Below are 18,155 nucleotides of genomic sequence, written 5' to 3' on the forward strand. Positions count from 1 at the left end.
AAAATAAGTCAGACTTATTGGAGTGGCTTTTTTGTCACACGAAGAATGCGCATGGGAGGCAAACAACATCATGACAGGGACCCGCAAAAATCCATGAGCGCCCAGTAATGAGCATGCAATAAAATGCTCATCTGATGGAGTTCCCAGCCTCCAGTAATGGGAGTGCAGAAGTGTTGTAAGGATGCAGGATAAGTTGAACTAAATAAATATTTTAGAAATGGAACTGTATTCTTTGGTAGCATCTTATTTTACATGTAACAAGTAGTTTCACTGTTAAGCCAATGAATTTGTTCATCTTCCGAAATTTTTAATGATCATTTTAGAAATAAAGAGGGAGCCCATAGTTTAATTTTCAGCTTCTGCTGTATTTATTCCATCATGGTAATTTTCTTTCTTTGCATTAATTAAATGATGACTTACATGCAATTTATGAAGCCCTTTCAGACAGCAAGATTGGCACAGTCATGATAATTGCAGAAACTGATGAAGAAGAAATGTGGTTCTTCTCACCAAATAAGGGGGCCTTCCTCAGCTTGCTTCCCTCCAGGTATTTTGGGCTACAACTCCAGAATTCCTGACTATTTACAGTCCATTCAAAAATGCTGCTCCATCTGGCTTGGCAGTGGAGGTGGGTGGTGACTAGAGATGTTGTAGCATCCTGACTTTGGAATCCCAGGAAGGTTTACCTGGTGCTGAGTTTGATACCTTTTCAGTGCTGGGTGGAGATCTTCTTTATTCACCTGAGCCAGATCTACATCAAGCAGGATATAACACTTTGAAGTGGTTTGAAAATGGTATAAGGAATGTGTCATGGGCCCCAACCATTGTCAATACCATTACTTAAATGCCCCAGTCATTTAGCCTTTTTATTTTTAGTCTATTTTAGTCATGTTTAGGTAGGCAATATATGGCCCTGGACACCTTTCTTGAACATGCACCGAGTGCCTCCCACTTTTTGAAAAATTAACACATTTTCTTACTGGCAGGTGGGATCGCTTCAAACCAAAGTGAGGGACTCCAATGACTGCCATCTTCATTTCCCATGAATGCCTCTGGGTGATATGATGAGGCTCAGAGACACTCTTAGGGAACAAAGACAATGACCAGCTGCACACTGATGCTTTCCTTCACAGCCCAGCCAGCCACTAAGGCCCTTTCTGCACTGAAGGGTTATCCCAGAAAAATGGAGGGATCATCCCTGCCTGCTCCCGGGATCCCCTGTGTGTCATTTGGGTGCACAAGGATGATCCCGGGATAAATGGCTGGTGTAGACATGCCCTAAGAAAAAGAAGGGAGGAAGGAAAGCACTGAACTGTAGATTCAAAGGTGTTGTTTAGTGTGTTGTAACTCAGACCCCACCTCTGTTTTGCACACAGTCATTGGTCAGGTTACTTCTCTTTTATGACTAGCCATGTCTCTCATGGCAGCCATTTTGTAGTGGTGCTCACAACAGTTTCTCGAATTGCCCACAGCCCCCTGGTTTATATGTTGTTTCAGCGCCTGCTAACCTGTTGTGTTTTTTACTGTGTTGTTCTGTTTATGTTTGCGTTAACTTATTTGTGAGGGAAACTTTTACCTGGGAAACGTTTGGGCTGAAGAAGCAGGACCTAAATCATGAAGAACAAGAAAAGAGGTCTGCTGCTATGCCTGAAATCAGGTATGTAACATAGCAAGGGATAACTAGGAAACTAAGTGACTGAATCCCCCCCAAAAGAATCTTTCCTGCCCTGACATGTTTCTTTACTTCTGGGGCTTTTGAACTGTCATCACTCTCGGCCTAACTGACAGGTCTGGCTGCCTTAAAAACACACTCCGTACCTAACTGACATGTCTTGCTGCCTTGGAAAAAAGGGGAAAATGCCTACGTCAGACCAAGATTGCTTCCAGGCTGGAGAACTTAAGGCATTGCTGAGGCATTGCTTTTTTGCTATCAGATGTAAGTGCACAGATGGAAGGGGATCCACACAGTACTATTTTGCCCATAACGATCACATATTGTGCATCCCCATGGGCAACAACCTAACATGCACTTACTTCCAAATAGGCCCTTCAGTAACAGCCTCATTTCTCCTGGCTACCAGCTCTTTAGTTAAGGTGTTTCCTCCTTTCCTGTTTGGTGCATCCTTTGACATTGAAATCAGCCCATTCCCTCAAGTGCGTTTGACTCCTTATTTAGACTATAAACACAGCCATTCCACGATGTACTTTTTTTAAAAAAAGCTTGCACTTTGGGGCTGGTGGTTGGGGTGGGGAATAAGCCAGAGTTTAGAGGCAGGACTCAGTTCACTGCCAAGAACCTGGACACCCGTTCCCTCTTCCCAAGGTTGAGAAATTATTTCTGTGGCCAGAACAGGGCAGCCATTATTATTGCTAAGGTTGCTAAGAGAGAGAGCGTCATCAGATGGGGTGGGGTGGATCGCATTCCGCTACCATTGCTATGGCTCCTGCTGCTGTTATGGAAAAAGACCAGAAGGGGTGGGAGACGCACGGGAGGCAGAAGGTGTTGTCAAAAGGACTTGTGAAAAAACGTGAGCGGGCAGTAACGAGCATGTGATAAAATGCTTGTCTGATGACACCCGGAATGGATAAGGGACAAATTTGGCTTGGAAGGCTGGAAGGAGCCCTCTCACGTTTGTCAGTCTAGCTCCTGATGCCACATGGACCCCGTCTATACGACAACGGGATTGCTCCTCATTAAATCACCCAGAGGGCTTCAGCTATGGAGCGGTATATAAATGTAATAAATAAATAAATTATAAACCCAAATTTTCATTGATTCGAATGTCGGTAAAGAGTGTCACACTGCTGCAGCAACAGCTATTTATTTCCTGATTTTTTTTATAGTGCAGTTATAAATGCACACATGCGCATATACACGGATCCGATGCTACAGAGTAGAGATGATGGAAGCTATAAATTTTATATGCGGAAGTCTGCAGATTCATATAACAGACAAACCTGGAGCGGGGGGAGGAACAAAGCAGCAGAGAAGGATGCCCATTCCCCCTCTTTGTTTTAATGAGCTTTCTCTGTGGAGCTCCACAGAATCAGAGAATTCAAACTAAAAACGGCTCAAAGGAACGTGGCAGCCGATTGGTGGGAAATAAGCCAGTCATGTTGTCCCACCCTCAAAGCTCCATCCACATATCAAAATGCAATTTAACTCCCCCAAACATACATAACCATAATGCAGTGCAAACTCAGACATGATCGAAAAGTCACGGTAAATTGCAACTACGAATATGTGCATTATCGCATTAAAAACCCGGCGCTACGGCGAATGGATGGCTGCGTCATGTGTCCTGAAACGCAAATATGTGCATTTAGGTCGGGGTAAACAAGTCGTATAGACAAGCCCATGGGCATTCCCTTTCCTTTTCAGGTTCCCATATGCCCTTTAGGCAATCCCTACATTTCCTTCACTTGTTTTTAATCAATTATATGTATTTTATGGTGATTTGTATTTGTGTTGTACCCTGCCTCGATCCAGAAGGAGAGGCAGGTAACAAATAAATAAATAAATATGCTGTTGTTGTTGTTGTTGTTGTGTGGAATGAAGTAGCCACTCCTCTCCCTCAGCCACTTCCCACCACTGACTCCCTTTTATTCCCCACTTGCTGGAAGCCTAGAGAAAGGCACGTGGATGTCATGCGGAGCTGTGAAGAAATACAGCAGTACTGGGAGGATGGCCTTAGAAGTTGCCCAGTAGGTAGGATTCCTTCTAGGAAAGGGTGAATCTTGCTATTCACTTGCTATTTTGGTCATACTTCTTTGTTATTTATCTCAGCATATTTATTTTTATTTATATGTTGCCCTATAACAAAAATTCTCGGGACGTTTCACACAATAAATTAAGTTAAAAACAGCAAGTTCTGTAATAAATATCAAAGTTGTCTGACAGAAGAGAAATGTCTTTTCCTGGCACTGAAACGATAACCATGTGCCCACATCGGAACATAAGGAAGGAGTCCATAATTTCAATTGTTAGGGTGTATTGGACAGAAAATGAATCTAGTGTACTCTACCATAGCAATATGTTTTCTGTAACAGATTCCTGACTGACTAGTTTGTTTTTGTTTGTATGTTATGTTTTTTATGGTTTTACATTTTGTATATTTGATTTTGATTTTTCAGTGTTTTTTTACTTTTGTAAACCGCCCAGAGATCTTCAGCTATGGGGCGGTATATAAATGTAAATCATCATCATCATCATCTGTCAATTTCAGTTTATCCCACAAACATTTTTTTTAATAATCTCAAGGTCCACCCCCACCCCAGATATGGAGAACTTTGTGAATTTTGGCAAATTCTTAACAAAACAAAACTGGAATGAAATTCTCAGCCCTCCCTGCTTACTCCTCCATAAGGCCAAACAACATGTTCTCCTAATCACACACAGTGGAGCTATGCATGATTGCATTCCCTATGCTACTGCAAGCATGCAGGGTCCTGGTTTTTTTTATTTATTTATTGGACCATGGCATTTCAACAGAAGAGGGCTTAAGCTTCTCGCCACCATTTTCATCCCAAAATTCCATGAGCCCCTGAAGGGGTGGGTTAAAAAAAGAAGAAAAGTTTCCATTGATTCAAGCCCCTGCTCAGAAGCAACTTATGTAGCACAAGTTTAAAGAGTAGGGTGGCATTGGTTTCTTTACTCTGTGTGTGTACACAAGGCTATATATCGTTTGCAAATTAACTCGTCTACGTTAACACAGTCATTTTTAAAAAGTCTTGCAATTATTATTATTATTATTATTATTATTATTATTATTATTTATTTATTTATTTATTTATATAGCACCATCAATGTACATGGTGCTGTACAGATAACACAGTAAATAGCAAGACCCTGCCGCATAGGCTTACAATCTAATAAAGTTGTAGTAAACAATAAAGAGGGAAGGAGAATGCAAACAGGCACAGGGAAGTGTAACCAGGCACCGGGTAGGGTGAAGCTAACAGTATAGAGTTAGAACATACTCAATATTTAAAAGCTATAGGGAAAAGAAAAGTTTTTAGCTGAGTTTTAAAAGCTGTGATTGAGTTTGTAGTTCTCAAGTGTTCTGGAAGAGCGTTCCAGGCGTAAGGGGCAGCAGAAGAAAAAGGACGAAGCCGAGTAAGGGAAGTGGATGTCCTGGGGCAGGCGAGAAGCATGGCATTAGAGGAGCGGAGAGCACGAGCGGGGCAATAGTGTGAGATGAGAGAGGAGAGATAGGCAGGAGCTAGACCGTGAAGAGCTTTGAAGGTCAGCAGGAGAAGTTTATATTGGATTCTGGAGTGAATTGGAAGCCAATGAAGAGATTTCAGAAGTGGAGTGACATGGTCAGAGCGGCGGGCCAAGAAGATGATCTTAGCGGCAGAGTGGTGGACAGAGACCAGCGGACTGATGTGAGACGAAGGGAGGCCAGAGAGAAGAAGGTTGCAGTAGTCCAACCGAGAGATAACCAGTGCGTGAACAAGAGTCTTGGCAGAAGAGACAGACAAAAATGGTCGAATCCTGGCAATATTATACAGGAAGAAGCGACAGGATTTAGCTACTGCCTCAATATGAGGAGTAAAGGAGAGCGAGGAATCAAATATAAAGCCAAGACTGCGAACTTCCTTGACCGGAGTAAGCGTGACATCGTTGACAGTAAGAGAGAATGAGAGTTGAGGAGAAGGTTTAGGAGGAAAAACAAGCAGTTCAGTTTTTGCCATATTAAGTTTCAAACGACGATGAAGCAGCCAGGCTGAGATATCTGAAAGACATGCCGAGATACGATCGTGGACATCAGGAGAAAGTTCCGGAGATGAGAGATATAATTAACACTGAAAAGGAGGGAACTAGTTAGCAGGATTGTTTGTACAAAGGTTGGTTAGAATATGCTATGGAACAGCCAACAAATCCATGTAACACAAACTTGAGGATGCACTCACAAAAATGCTTTTTACTAGGGCTGTGTAGTCCCCCCTGCACTTCGGAGGCTGATTTGGAGCTTCCAAATCAACCCCAATCTGCCTCAGGCCACTTCAGGCTCAGTCTAAAATCTTGATCCAAAGAGAGATCCAAACATCGAAAGTGGGTTGGATGATGTGGGTTCCTGGGCATGAGACTGACCAGGAATCCATTGGACTCCCCACTCAACTCCTCACCAATTGCCCACACTTCCTGCTCGCCCCTTTGAATCTAAAGTTTAAACTACATTGACCATAAAGGATCATTTCTGGAAATGGCCCTTTACCACTGTTGTTGTTGTTGTTTGAACATTAGATCTAGAAAACGACAGAGCTGCCATCTTCCTTAAAAATGGCAGCTCTTATTGAGGACGGGAAGCTGCTGGGCGGGTCAGGTAAGTCCCGCAGGTGGGGCCACAGCTCATCATTGCCCCAGATCAGGGACAAAGCAGTCCAAGGTGTTTCAGGCCCAGTCCGATCTGCTCCAAATCACTTCAGACCTATCCAAGCCCTATCCAGATTTGGACTGATGCGGACTGAATTGGCCTGCTTCAGTTCAGATTCAGACCTAGGCCTACTTTTTATCAATAACATAAGAAGAATCATGCTGGATGAGACCAAGGGCCTTGCTAGACGAGGCATTAGCGCGCTGTGAGGCCCGGTTTCCCTGCTGTGCGTCCACAAGACGCACAGGGGAATCTGGGCCCAGTCCGCACTGAAGCCTGTTTAAAGCCGCCATAAGCAAAATCGCTTATGGCGCGGCTTTTCCGCAGTATTCAAAGTGTGGTCTCACCATAGTTTTGTATAAAGGCAGTATGATATCGGCAGTTTTATTCTCAGTTCTTTTTCTAATAACAACTGTAGTTCCGCACCAACTCTTTCTTATAGTAACACAAATTTCTTATAGATATGGGCCCTGATCCAGCTAAAGTTAATTGTGTCTAAATCCCATCAATAGTAATGGGACTCAAATTTTTTGGAACAACTTCTTCTATTAGTTTCCATGGGAATTAGTCACACTTCAGCTAGATTCAGATACTATATTCATTTACTACATATTTTGAAATAGCTACAAGATCCCACATAGTTTCAGGGCTAAAAAAAATATTGCTTGATATTATTTATCAACTACTGCGAATGTTCAAAATGTTCATCATTGTTCAGTCACTAACAAAACAACCCTATACATGTATACTCAGAAGTAAGTTATATTAATTTCAATTGGACTTACTTGGGAAACCAATATAGGATTGTAGCTTAATTCAAATTATTATTTTTTAAAACATCTGCAGGAGAAATTGCCTTTCTTTCTTTCTTTCTTTTATTCCATGAACAAACCAAGCAAATATTTGAACCATGCTCAGTCTCTGGCATCCTGAAGAGCTCTTGCCAGTCAGTGTGGACAATACTGCACTAGATCGATCCATGGTCTGAATTAGTATAAGCAAGTTTACTATGTTCCACATTCTAAAACTAGACTCAAAGTACTTCAATTTTTTATTTAAAAAATTGTGTGACGCCATCGTTCCCCTTCTTACTAATGCTTTATAGGTCTCTTCAGGTATTTCTGTGGATGTTCCTGTGAGCTAATCACCCCACACAGCACTCCAAATTTCCATTCTCACAGAGCAAGCAGCGATCGCAAACACAAAAAGGAATCGGGCATGAGAGAAGTGGTGAGACGATGTTTAGAGGATCCTGGCAATCTTGAACATTGCGCATTCGCCCATCCCTAGGCCTCCCTCTGTGAGAATTAGAGACCTGGCCAAACTGGTTTCCAGCCTCAGGAAAGAGCCCTATACACGTACAATAGTATGTGTGTAGGGTCTGCTTCTGACTGACACTGATCATACATCAGCTATAGGGTGGCCGCTTACACCTCACCAAAGGGCAAAGGAGGGCATAGATTGGCATAAAATGTACATGTGGACATTTATATTCATTTATTTATTAAAACATTTGTATCCTGCCCTGTTATCACTGGGATCTCTGTGCAGCATACAGATAAAATCAGAACAATATAAACATAAATAATGTACACAGCTAAAATGTATTAAACCATTAAATTAAAACCAGTAGAGATTTTTTAAAAAGCAATAAAACAATTAAAACTATGTGTAACCGTGGAGAATTTAGCCCTCGAAAGCTTTGATAAAAAGCCATGTTTTAACAGTGATGAAATGAAGCCAGTGTCCATGCCAGTCAGGCCTCCAAAGGGAAGGTAAATTTATAAATGCAAATTTAGGGGGTGGGAATTAATATAATTTTAATAGATATACAATTACGGATGGCGCAGGTGACCGATTGGGTTCTGGAGTCCGATGGATTCCCAGGTGCTTGCCCCCCTGGACTGTGCTCACTGAGCTGCCACCACTTACCAGACCCAATGGCAGTAGCGTGGTCTGTAAGCATCTGGCAGCCTCCAACTCCCTTTCCATGTCACCATGTGATTATATATTGCAGCTTATGTATTTCTGGGGCTTCCTTCTCTTCCTCCCCCTGCCTGCTGGCACTGCTCCCACTGCAGTAGCTGGAATGGGAAGAAATAATGTAGAAATAATTAAAAGAATTTCAATAGTTATACAATTAGGGATGGTGCGGGCACCCGACTTGGGTCTGACAGACTCCCAGCTACCCCCAGACTGCACTTTGCCAAGCTGCCACCACTTACTAGACCCAGTCTGACAGTGGCAGTGAGGTCCAGCAGCTGGGTGCTCCTTCCCTGAGTTGCCATGTTATATCATAGAATCATAGAATAGTAGAGTTGGAAGGGGCCTACAAGGCCATCGAGTCCAACCCCCTGCTCAATGCATAAAAATGACAGCTCAGGTATTTCCTGGGCTTCCCTCTCTTTCTCTTCCTGTCCTGTCAGTGTTGCTCCCACTGCGGTAGCTGGTATGGGAAGAGGAGAAGGGAGAAGGGCAGTAGTGGAGCTAGCGGGGCAGGAGGAGGACAAGAGGGCCTTCTCCTCCTGTCCTGCCATTGCCGCCATGGTAGCCAGGATGGGAAGACACAAAGGGAGTGCCCCTTCTCCTCTTCCCATCCTGGTTACCATGACACCAGCAGGACAGGAGGAGAAGGTGGACCAGGCCAACCTCCTCTTCTAGGGGGTTTCCACCATTTGGGAGCCCCCAATGACATTTTCGTCAAAGCTTTCCTGAAACTTAGTGCCAGCCCTGACTGCCAATCATATTGCCTGTGTGCTGACATTGCAGAGAGCAAACAAAAGGCAATTCAGAATAAAGGCAATTCTTCCTGAATAGGCAAGCACCTGTGAAGCAATTATCATCAAATTGCCACAAAGCTGGGGAACATCGTTTTTGAAACTGCCCCAAACATTCATAAAACATGGTAAGCACCTGGTTCTATATAAGATGCTTATATCACAGTAACAGAAAAGTTGTAGAAACATTTAAAATATTGGTGCATGTTTAGAGAAGCACAAAAGATAAGACTATGAGTGAAACATAGGAAAAATAATGGATCAGTGTTAGCTGCAGAAGAAATATCTCACACCAAAGCAGGTCCTGTGAATTCTAACACTGTCATCTTAAAGGTTTATGAGGCAAGTTAATCCAGAATGAGTTTCCAAGGATTCTATTTTCTGACTTTTGGGGGGTTATTAATAATCATTACTTTTTAAGTGACAGAAAATTGAAGATCCACAATTCGTTGTTAGTGCCTTTCACTTGAATTGACCTTCCCATATGTTCACACAGTAAGTGAGAAATCTATTTATTACACAGTTGGGTTATTTTTAATTACTTCTTTTATTTATTTATTTTAAACTATAAGTGGATGTCTGTAAAAGTGGAGAGTTTTTATCTTTTTGTAAACATTTATTATTAACTTATACTAGGCACGTCAAAATATTCAACAACTGGCCATTTATTTGCACAATTTCATTTTGCAAAAATAATTGTAACCATTCCAATGGAGAGCAACATTTTTCTCCATTACCTTATAGATCTTGCTGACACTATGTTGGCTTCACTATATTCAGAGCCAGAGCAAAATTCAGCACTGTGAGTTTCTCATTTAAAAAGTGATAGGATCTGTGCATATAGTTTAAAAGTTTACATCTTGGGTCTCCAAGGTGGTGCCCATGGACACCTTGGTGGCATCAACCAGGTAAAACAACAACCCTCACCTGGAAGGCTGGCTTGCTACAAAACAAAGTGCTGCCCTCCGGTCCCATATTTATTTGAATTCAAGAGTAGCTTTGTGTTTTGAAGCTCAGATCACACCACTACCCTGAACTTGGGGGAAATACTTTTCTTTTAGCGTCAACTTCTGGGAAATAAGTGTTTTGTTGCCCACAATGGCAGCCATTTTATGAATGGTCATGCCCCCATGGCAGCCGTTTTGCAAGAACACCCATGATTCCCCCTCAAAATTCCAAAAGTGCCTACTGAACCCAACAAATTGAGGACCCTTTGTTAACACTGTGCAACCAATATATGGAAGACTTCTGTAGCTCAATCCTATACCCAGAGGTAATTGCCATTGGGTTCAACTGCAGCCTAATTTCTTCTCCAAGGGCGTTACTAGACGAGGCTCTAGCGCGCGTTACCTTCCGCAGTCACGTCGAGGCTTCCAGATGACGTTCACGAGGATCCGCCGTTATCCCGCGGTGAAGCCTCTTTCTCCCGACTTTAAAAAAGTGAGTTTTAGGACGCCTTTTCCTGCTGTCCCGCGGTAATTCGGAGTACGTGTGGGAGGATGTGAGGTCACTGCGGTCCGCACTGGGCAGGAAAAGGCGTGCTAAGGGGGAGTGGTCAGCGGCTTCGGTCAAGCCGCCTCCGCCATTTGCGCGCAGTCCGGCAGCTGGGGCAGCGCGGCGGAGCGGCTTTTTTTTTTTATTTCCCCAGTGACAGTTTGCGCAGGAACGGAGGACCGGAAAAGTGGCTGGTGACTCCTTGCGGTGGGCAGCTACCGTGGCCGCATAATGGCGGTGCTGTACGCTGCCTGTTAGTGTGGGTACCAGGCTGGCAGAGGGCAGAGCTGTTTGTGGGCTGCTGCCATGGCTACGGCCAGATGTGGGTTGGCTCCTTGGGATGGGGCACAGGGCACAGAGGCGGTCATCGCCGCCGACACCTCAGAGGCATGATGGGAGATGTAGGCACAGAGTGGCCATGCAGAGTGCCCATGCAGATGTAGGGTCAGGAGAAGGCGTGCTTAGGGGAGTGGCCAGCGGCTTCGGTCAAGCCGCCTCCACCATTTGCGCGCAGTCCGCCAGCTGGGGCAGCGCGGCGGAGCGGCTCTTTTATTCCCATAACTACATTTCGCGCAGGACCGGAGGACCGGAAAAGTGGCTGGTGAGCTACTGTGGGTGTGGGTGGGCAGCCAGCTGGAGGGAACCGGCTGCCAGAGGGCAGCAAGCGAGGGTGGGCGGTCATCTTCCAGCGGCCACCCGGCAGCAGGTGAGGGAAGCCCCTTTAAAATGGTTCACTGCACTCCCCTGCCCTTCCGATGCGGAAAGTAACGAGCCCCGTTCTCTCTGCTTAGCCCCTGAATAGGTATCAGGCATGGGGCCAAAAGGGCGGGGCATGACATGGAGACACCAAGAGATCCTAGATGTGCTGGACATTTGGGGAGAAGAAAGGATTCAGCAGCAGCTGAGGGCTAGCCACCGCAACTTTAATGTGTTTGAACAAGTGGCACGGGAGATGGCCAGGAGAGGCCATGACCGAACCGCCAAAGAGTGTCGCACTAAAACCAAGAGCTTGCGGTCAGAGTACCGGCGTGTAAGGAACCATAATGAGAGGTCAGGCAACAATGCCACCACGTGCCCCTACTATGACAAATTACATTCCATTCTCCGTGGGGATACCACGACGCGCCCCAAACGCGTGGCAAGCAGTCTGACAATTACTCGGACACAGTCCACACGTGTAACTTCCCGAGCCACTCAGCCACCACCCTCTCTTCCTGTGGGCTCCCAGGACATGTGTGAGGACGCCAGCGAAACCACCTCACTCAGCAGGGATGTGGACGAAGACACATCAGCTGGTGAGTGTGCCCGTCTGCCTCCCCAAGCCCACCCCTACACCTCCCCACCAACTTCGGCAATGGGACTGCAGAGCCACCCCCAAGGCTTGCTGGTAGGGGGCGGGAGGTGGGGGCACCAGCACAGCATCCCATGCCAGTGGGAATCCTCTCTTCTCCACGCAAAATGCCTGGAGGAGGGGGGCCTGGAAGGGCTGCATTTGAGGCCCCTGCATCTCTGGGGAGGGGAAGCTGCCCTTCCCCCTACCTCCAATGATTTCTCCTACATGCCACCAGATGATGAAGAATCCAGTAATGTAGCTGCAGACTCTGACAGCGAAGCAGGTGAAGGCACCAGCAGCCAGACTGGACGGAACTGTGAGTATGTGCCCACCATACAGCATCCCCACAACCATGGGCATTGATCCTTGGTAGAGGGTGGACTGGCAAATGGTGAGGTATGAGTGTGACATAGGCCTGACTTTGCCTTGACAGGCCCCCCACAACCCACTGAAGGTGGCTCCAGGGACAGCCCAGATAGAGGACGTGCTCCTGGTGAGTACTCTGCACTCCTCAGGTGTGCATGTGTGCTCCTGCAACCACTCAGACATGCTGGGCACATGGCAGCACTAACACACAGGTGTGTGGCCACATGTAGGTAGGCAAGGATCTACACGGCACCCTGGCAGGTGCCCTGTGCTGAATGCCCTGAATGGGGGAAGGTGCAGTTAGTGTGGTGGGTGAGTGTGATTGAACTGCCTTCAGTCCATCACACCAACAGGAGGGGAGCAGTGGGGGAAGATCTTGGGAAGGAGCCTGCAATTCCCCAGATGCACCAAGGTCGATGCTGTGGGAGTGGGAGTGGGAGTCAGCATTCCTCAGCCATGGGAACGGCTCTCACAGATAACAGAACAGCAGAAGTCTGGGGCTGGAATGCAATGTTGTGAGTTAGCCACCCACCAGCACCACTGCCAGCTGCTTAGTTGCTAAGGGCAGTTCTAGGCGCACAACCACACCCTTTCGCTGCCAGGCAGGAAGGGGCACTTCACCTGCTGTGCCCTCTTGTGCAATTGGGCGGCTAGATGTGCAGCAGTGTGCTTGCCCAAGGTGGTGGTGTATCTGTATGGCACTGCACACTCCACCTGATCCTCACCTCCCCTGTTCAGTGCTGCCGCATGTGTCTGAATAGCCAACCTTCTCCACACAGATCCAGGGGTGGCAAACCCCAGGGCCACCCTGTCACCTGCCTCTCGCCTTGCAGAGATTCGCAACCGTCGCTCCCAGAGGAGAGGAGGAGATGCTGCTCTGGAGATCATGCGCCAGGCAGCAGCAGACAACGCCCGCATCCTCCAAATCCTTGAGCGTGACTCTGAGAACTTCAGCGAATATCTGGACATCGCAAGGCAGCAACTCCAAGTAGATGCTGAAAATGGGGCAGCAATGGTGCGCTGTGTGGATAGGGTAGCCACCTGTCTGGAGGAGCTGGTCGGTGGCATGCGTGGTCTGAGGACTGGCCCCCCTAGGCATAGGGATCGCCCTGTGAGGGCACTGCCTCTTACTGGCCCACAAACTGGTGGAGTGAGAGGCAGGGACCCAGCGGAACACTTACTCCCTGGCCCACTCTGGGAGGAGGCTCCCGAACCCCCACCCCAGAGGGAGGAGACCCCATCCCCACCCCAGAGAGAGGAGACCCCATCCCCACCCCAGAGGGAGGACACCCCATCCCCACCCCAGAGGGAGGACACCCCATCCCCACCCCAGAGGGAGGACACCCCATCCCCACCCCAGAGGGAGGACACCCCATCCCCACCCCAGAGGGAGGACACCCCATCCCCACCCCAGGAGCAACCTCTTTGTGCCCCATCCCAGGGGGGGAAAGGCAGGGCAAAAGGCAAGGCAGCCCCACCGGCTGGGGGGGCTCAGACCAGGGCCAAGGCAGCCCCACCGGCTGGGGGGCCTGAGACCAGGGCCAAGGCAGCCCCACCGGCTGGGGGGACTCACGGCAAGGGTAAGGCAGCCCCACCGGCTGGGGGGGCTCAGACCAGGGCCAAGGCAGCCCCACCGGCTGGGGGGCCTGAGACCAGGGCCAAGGCAGCTCCACCGGCTGGGGGGACTCACGGCAAGGGTAAGGCAGCCCCACCGGCTGGGGGGGCTCAGACCAGGGCCAAGGCAGCCCCACCGGCTGGAGGGCCTGAGACCAGGGCCAAGGCAGCCCCAGCAGCGGTGGGGGGGAATGGAAAGGCCAGGAGCAGGCACCTGGAGCCTGCAGCACCTCCCCCTGCAGTGCCTGGGGAACCACACAGCCCACCTGCCAAGCAGCAGCGCAGGGAGTGGCCGAAGCGTAATCCCAAGGAGCGCCAGCCCTACTCCCCATGAAGGGGGGAAGGTAGTATTGAGTGTGGGGTGGAGTGGGGTGGGGTGGCTCACCATTCCTCCTACTCCTGCCAGGGACCCTGGCCAAGCACTGCATAGAAGCGCACACACACCTTTAAGCAAAATATATTAGATTTTTTTTTTTTTATAAACATTAGAAAATTTGTACTTCTTTATAACAACAACAAAGAAAAGCTTTATTTTTATGAAAACCATTATTTTCTAACACATTAATAAAAAAATAAAAACGCCACAGTCAGGGGCCTTGCTGCTCGTGAGCATCCTGCCTGCAGGATGTCTTTATGGCCCGGACGTCCCGCTCCAGGCGGGTGACCCTCCGTTCCAAGGAGCGCACTGCGAAAGGAAAGATGGTATTAGTGATGTATGCTGCAGCACCCCCCCATGAGCACACCAAACACTAGAGTCACTACTTACTTGTTCTGCGCACCGCCCCCTCTAAGCGGCTGAACGACCGCATGAGGTCTGGAGTGACAGCCACAGCAGCTCCATCACCTGTCACAGAAAAGAAGGGGTGTTGAGGAGGTGAGGGATGGGAGTGGGGAGTGCACAACCAGAACTGTAGTGAGGGAGTGGGTGGGCAGGTGGAATGGTGCACAACCTGGCAGGGAGGAGGCCACATACGTGTTCATTTGGATGCCACTAGACTGATGTGCACCACTCCCTCTCCAATGAATGCAGCCTCTTCCCCAAGCCCCCAAACAGAAGGTGCGTGGAACCAGCACCAACCCCTGCTTGTGGTAGGGCTGTGGACTTACCAGGTGGTGCGGTGGGTGGGCTGCAGGGAGGTTGCTCTGGGGGGGCCGCCTCAGGAGGGGGGCCTCCCTCCCCACTGCCCTCCTCTGCTGGGTGCTGCTCCTCCTCAGCTGCAACAGGCTCCTCCTGGCACACAGCCCGGAGGCGGGCACGTTGAAGCCCTGTGAAGGTAATAGGCAGGTATGCATCAGTTAGTGGGCCAGGACATTCATTGCGCAATGAGATGCCACATTGGAACCCACATTACATGGGCATGGTAAGCAGTTCTAGGGGCCACTGCCTACATGGAACCAGGATGGGGGATGGGCTTTGCACCTGGCTGCCAACATGCATTATACATGGGCTGGGATGGAGAAATGACAAGTTGGCCAAGGCACTGGCATGAGGCTGAGTGCAACCACCACACAGAGGGGCAGGCAATGATTATAGCAGGTGGTGCAGGGCAGCTTCAGCATGGCTGCAGTGTTGGGGGATGGGGCACAGTGATACAAAGGGTACTTACTTGTTGGGCGGCGCTCCTCCCACGAGGGTCGCCCAGCCCGATCCCACAACTCGTGCAGGAGGGTGTAGAAGGGGGGCTGGGCTCTCCTAGGAGGGCTACCCCGGTAGCACTCCAGAGCCTCAAAGAAGGCCGCCTTTAGGCCTTTAAACTTGCTCCTGCACTGCTCAGCAGTGCGGGAGTAGCCCGCGATGGAGAGGCTCCTTGCAGCCCTCCTGAAAATATCAATAGTCTGGAGGCTGGAGCTCCTCATGAGGCGCTCCGACCTTCCAGACTGCAGGAGGAGCTCAAGGAGCATCTCCATCTCGGGCTCCTGCCAGTAGGCGACCCTCCGAGGCTCCATCTTGACCGGGGTAGGCCTGACGTACGCGCCCCCTGTTGACGTTTTTCGGAACTGCGTACATGCGCAAAGAAGCGGCCGATGCCAATAAGCACGGTTTGCCCTTCGGAGACATACGCTCCCCCTGTTGACGTTTTCCGAGATTGCGGACGTCCGCAAATAAGCGGACGATGGTGATAAGCACGGTTTGCCCTTCGGGCTACATTTAGGATGATTTCACGTTGCGCAGTTTGACTGGAGTTTATTATTATTACTAATTTATATAGCACCATCACTGTAGATGGTGCTGTACAGAGTAAACAGTAAATAACATGCATGTGGGCGTACATAGCATATATATTATTGCATACATGTGGGCGTACATAGCATATATATTATTGCATACATGTGGGCGTACATAGCATATATATTATTGCATACATGTGGGCGTACATAGCATATATATTATTGCATACATGTGGGCGTACATAGCCTAGAGTTGATTGCACACAAGTGGGCATACGGCTGTTACTCTGGGGTAAAGGACTGGAAGGACTGCACAGGGGAAGAAGCACAGTCCAATTTTATGAGGCAGGCTGTCAGCGGCGGTTAGCCCACAGGAACTCTCTGACAGCATCCCGCACCTTGTGCCCTTCCCGGGTGTGGCGATTGGCCTCATTGACGTAGGGCTCGCCCAGAGTAGCCAGCTCAACAGAATTGTGCTCCGCCGCCTCCACGAGCATGGCGTGCCCCTTGGTTTCGCAGATGTTGTGCAGGATGACGCAAGCACTGATGACCGAAGGGATGTTTTCTTCGGCCAGCTCCAGGCGCACGCCTATGCTCCGCCACCTCCCCTTGAGGCGGCCGAACGCCTGCTCCACCACAAGGCGTGCTCGCCTAAGACAGCGGTTGAAGTGGGCTTGCTGTGGAGTGAGTGCCCCACCATAGGGTTTCATCAACCACTCACGCAAAGGGTACGCGCCATCCGCAATAATGAGGGGTGGAATCTGCTGGCCGTGCAATCTGATTGTTGGATGGGTAGGCACGAAGACACCTGCATCCATCGTCTCACAGAGGCCTGAGTTGGCAAAGACATAGGCATCATGGTTCTTGCCGCTCCATCCTATTTCCACATTGATGAACCGCCCCTTGTGGTCGCAGGTCCCCTGCAGAATCATGGAGTACTCATCCTTCCTGTTTATGTATTCTGAGGCTTGGTGTATCGGAGATTGGAGAGGAATATGGCTGCCATCCACCGCGCCCACACAATGAGGGAACCCCAGCTCCCCAAAACCATGCATGATCTGTGGGGCAGAAAACACAAAGGGCATATTAGTGACAGCGCCATTGTTCCGAAGTTGCGGACCTCCGCAAAAGTGAGTGCCTGTTCCCAGCGCATTCCCCCACCCCATCCCCCATCCCCCACTCACCTCTGCCACGTTCCCAATCTTGACTGTACGAGCTAGGAGGGTCACTTCCATGGCAAAGCACACCTCCAGGACTATTTGTGCCGCCGTAGAGCAGCCTACCCCGAACTGCTCTGCTGTGGTCCTGTAGACGCAAGGGGTAGCCAGCCTCCATAGGGTGATGGCTAGGCGTTTCTCCACTGGGATAGGTCTACGCATGACAGTCAACCTCCTGTCCAGATGCGGCCGCAACTCCTCCACGATTTCAAAAAAGGTGCCCCTGCTCATGCGGAAATGGCTCAGCCATTGCTCATCGTCCCACTCCTTCAGGACAAAGTTCTCCCACCAGTCCTTGCTCCTCGGCCGGGCCCAGAAGCGGCGGCGTGTCTCGCGGACGTAGTCGCCATACGCGGCCAGCATGGCTAGCCTCGTTCGGCAGAGGGCGGCCCGCAGCTTGCTGCGGCGGAGTAGCCACCTCCCCAGTTGTTCCCGCAACTGCCGCCGCCTGGCAGCCACCTGTGCACGGAGGCGCTGATACTCCGACAGAAGCAAGATCAGCATGGCTATGGCCGCGCAAAGATCGTCACGGTCCTCGTCAGGGAGCATAGTTGCCCTCTCGGGTTGGCTATCGTTTCCCGCACAGACGCGCACACACAGCCACCTCTGCTGCCCTGATATGCTGCATCCGGACAATGCGCTTCCGCTGGCGCAGCTGTTTCTGCCAGATGTGGGTTGGCTCCTTGGGATGGGGCAGAGGGCACAGAGGCGATCATCGCCGCCGACACCTCAGAGGCATGATGGGAGATGTAGGCACAGAGTGGCCATGCAGACGATTGACCTCGGGTCATATGACACCCGCCAC

General features: G+C 49.2%; 1 protein-coding gene across 2 annotated transcripts; it reads right to left on the reverse strand.

The window, feature by feature from the left end:
- Positions 1–14,804: 14,804 nt before the first annotated feature.
- LOC134404183 (uncharacterized) lies at positions 14,805–17,905 on the reverse strand. 2 transcript variants are annotated; one of them, XM_063134832.1, is made up of 3 exons: positions 17,318–17,905; positions 16,532–17,191; positions 14,805–15,230 (listed from the first exon to the last, which is right to left on the reverse strand). In XM_063134832.1, the coding sequence occupies exons 1-3, from the start codon at positions 17,897–17,899 to the stop codon at positions 14,805–14,807; spliced, it is 1,668 nt and encodes a 555-aa protein (XP_062990902.1). In that variant the 5' UTR covers positions 17,900–17,905. The 2 variants fall into 2 exon arrangements, with proteins under 2 accessions (XP_062990902.1, XP_062990903.1); XM_063134833.1 differs by lacking the exon at positions 14,805–15,230 and having other exon boundaries at positions 16,130–17,191.
- Positions 17,906–18,155: the final 250 nt, after the last annotated feature.

Source organism: Elgaria multicarinata, chromosome 9 (assembly GCF_023053635.1).
Source record: "Elgaria multicarinata webbii isolate HBS135686 ecotype San Diego chromosome 9, rElgMul1.1.pri, whole genome shotgun sequence".
In the NCBI taxonomy this organism is placed as follows: domain Eukaryota; kingdom Metazoa; phylum Chordata; class Lepidosauria; order Squamata; family Anguidae; genus Elgaria; species Elgaria multicarinata.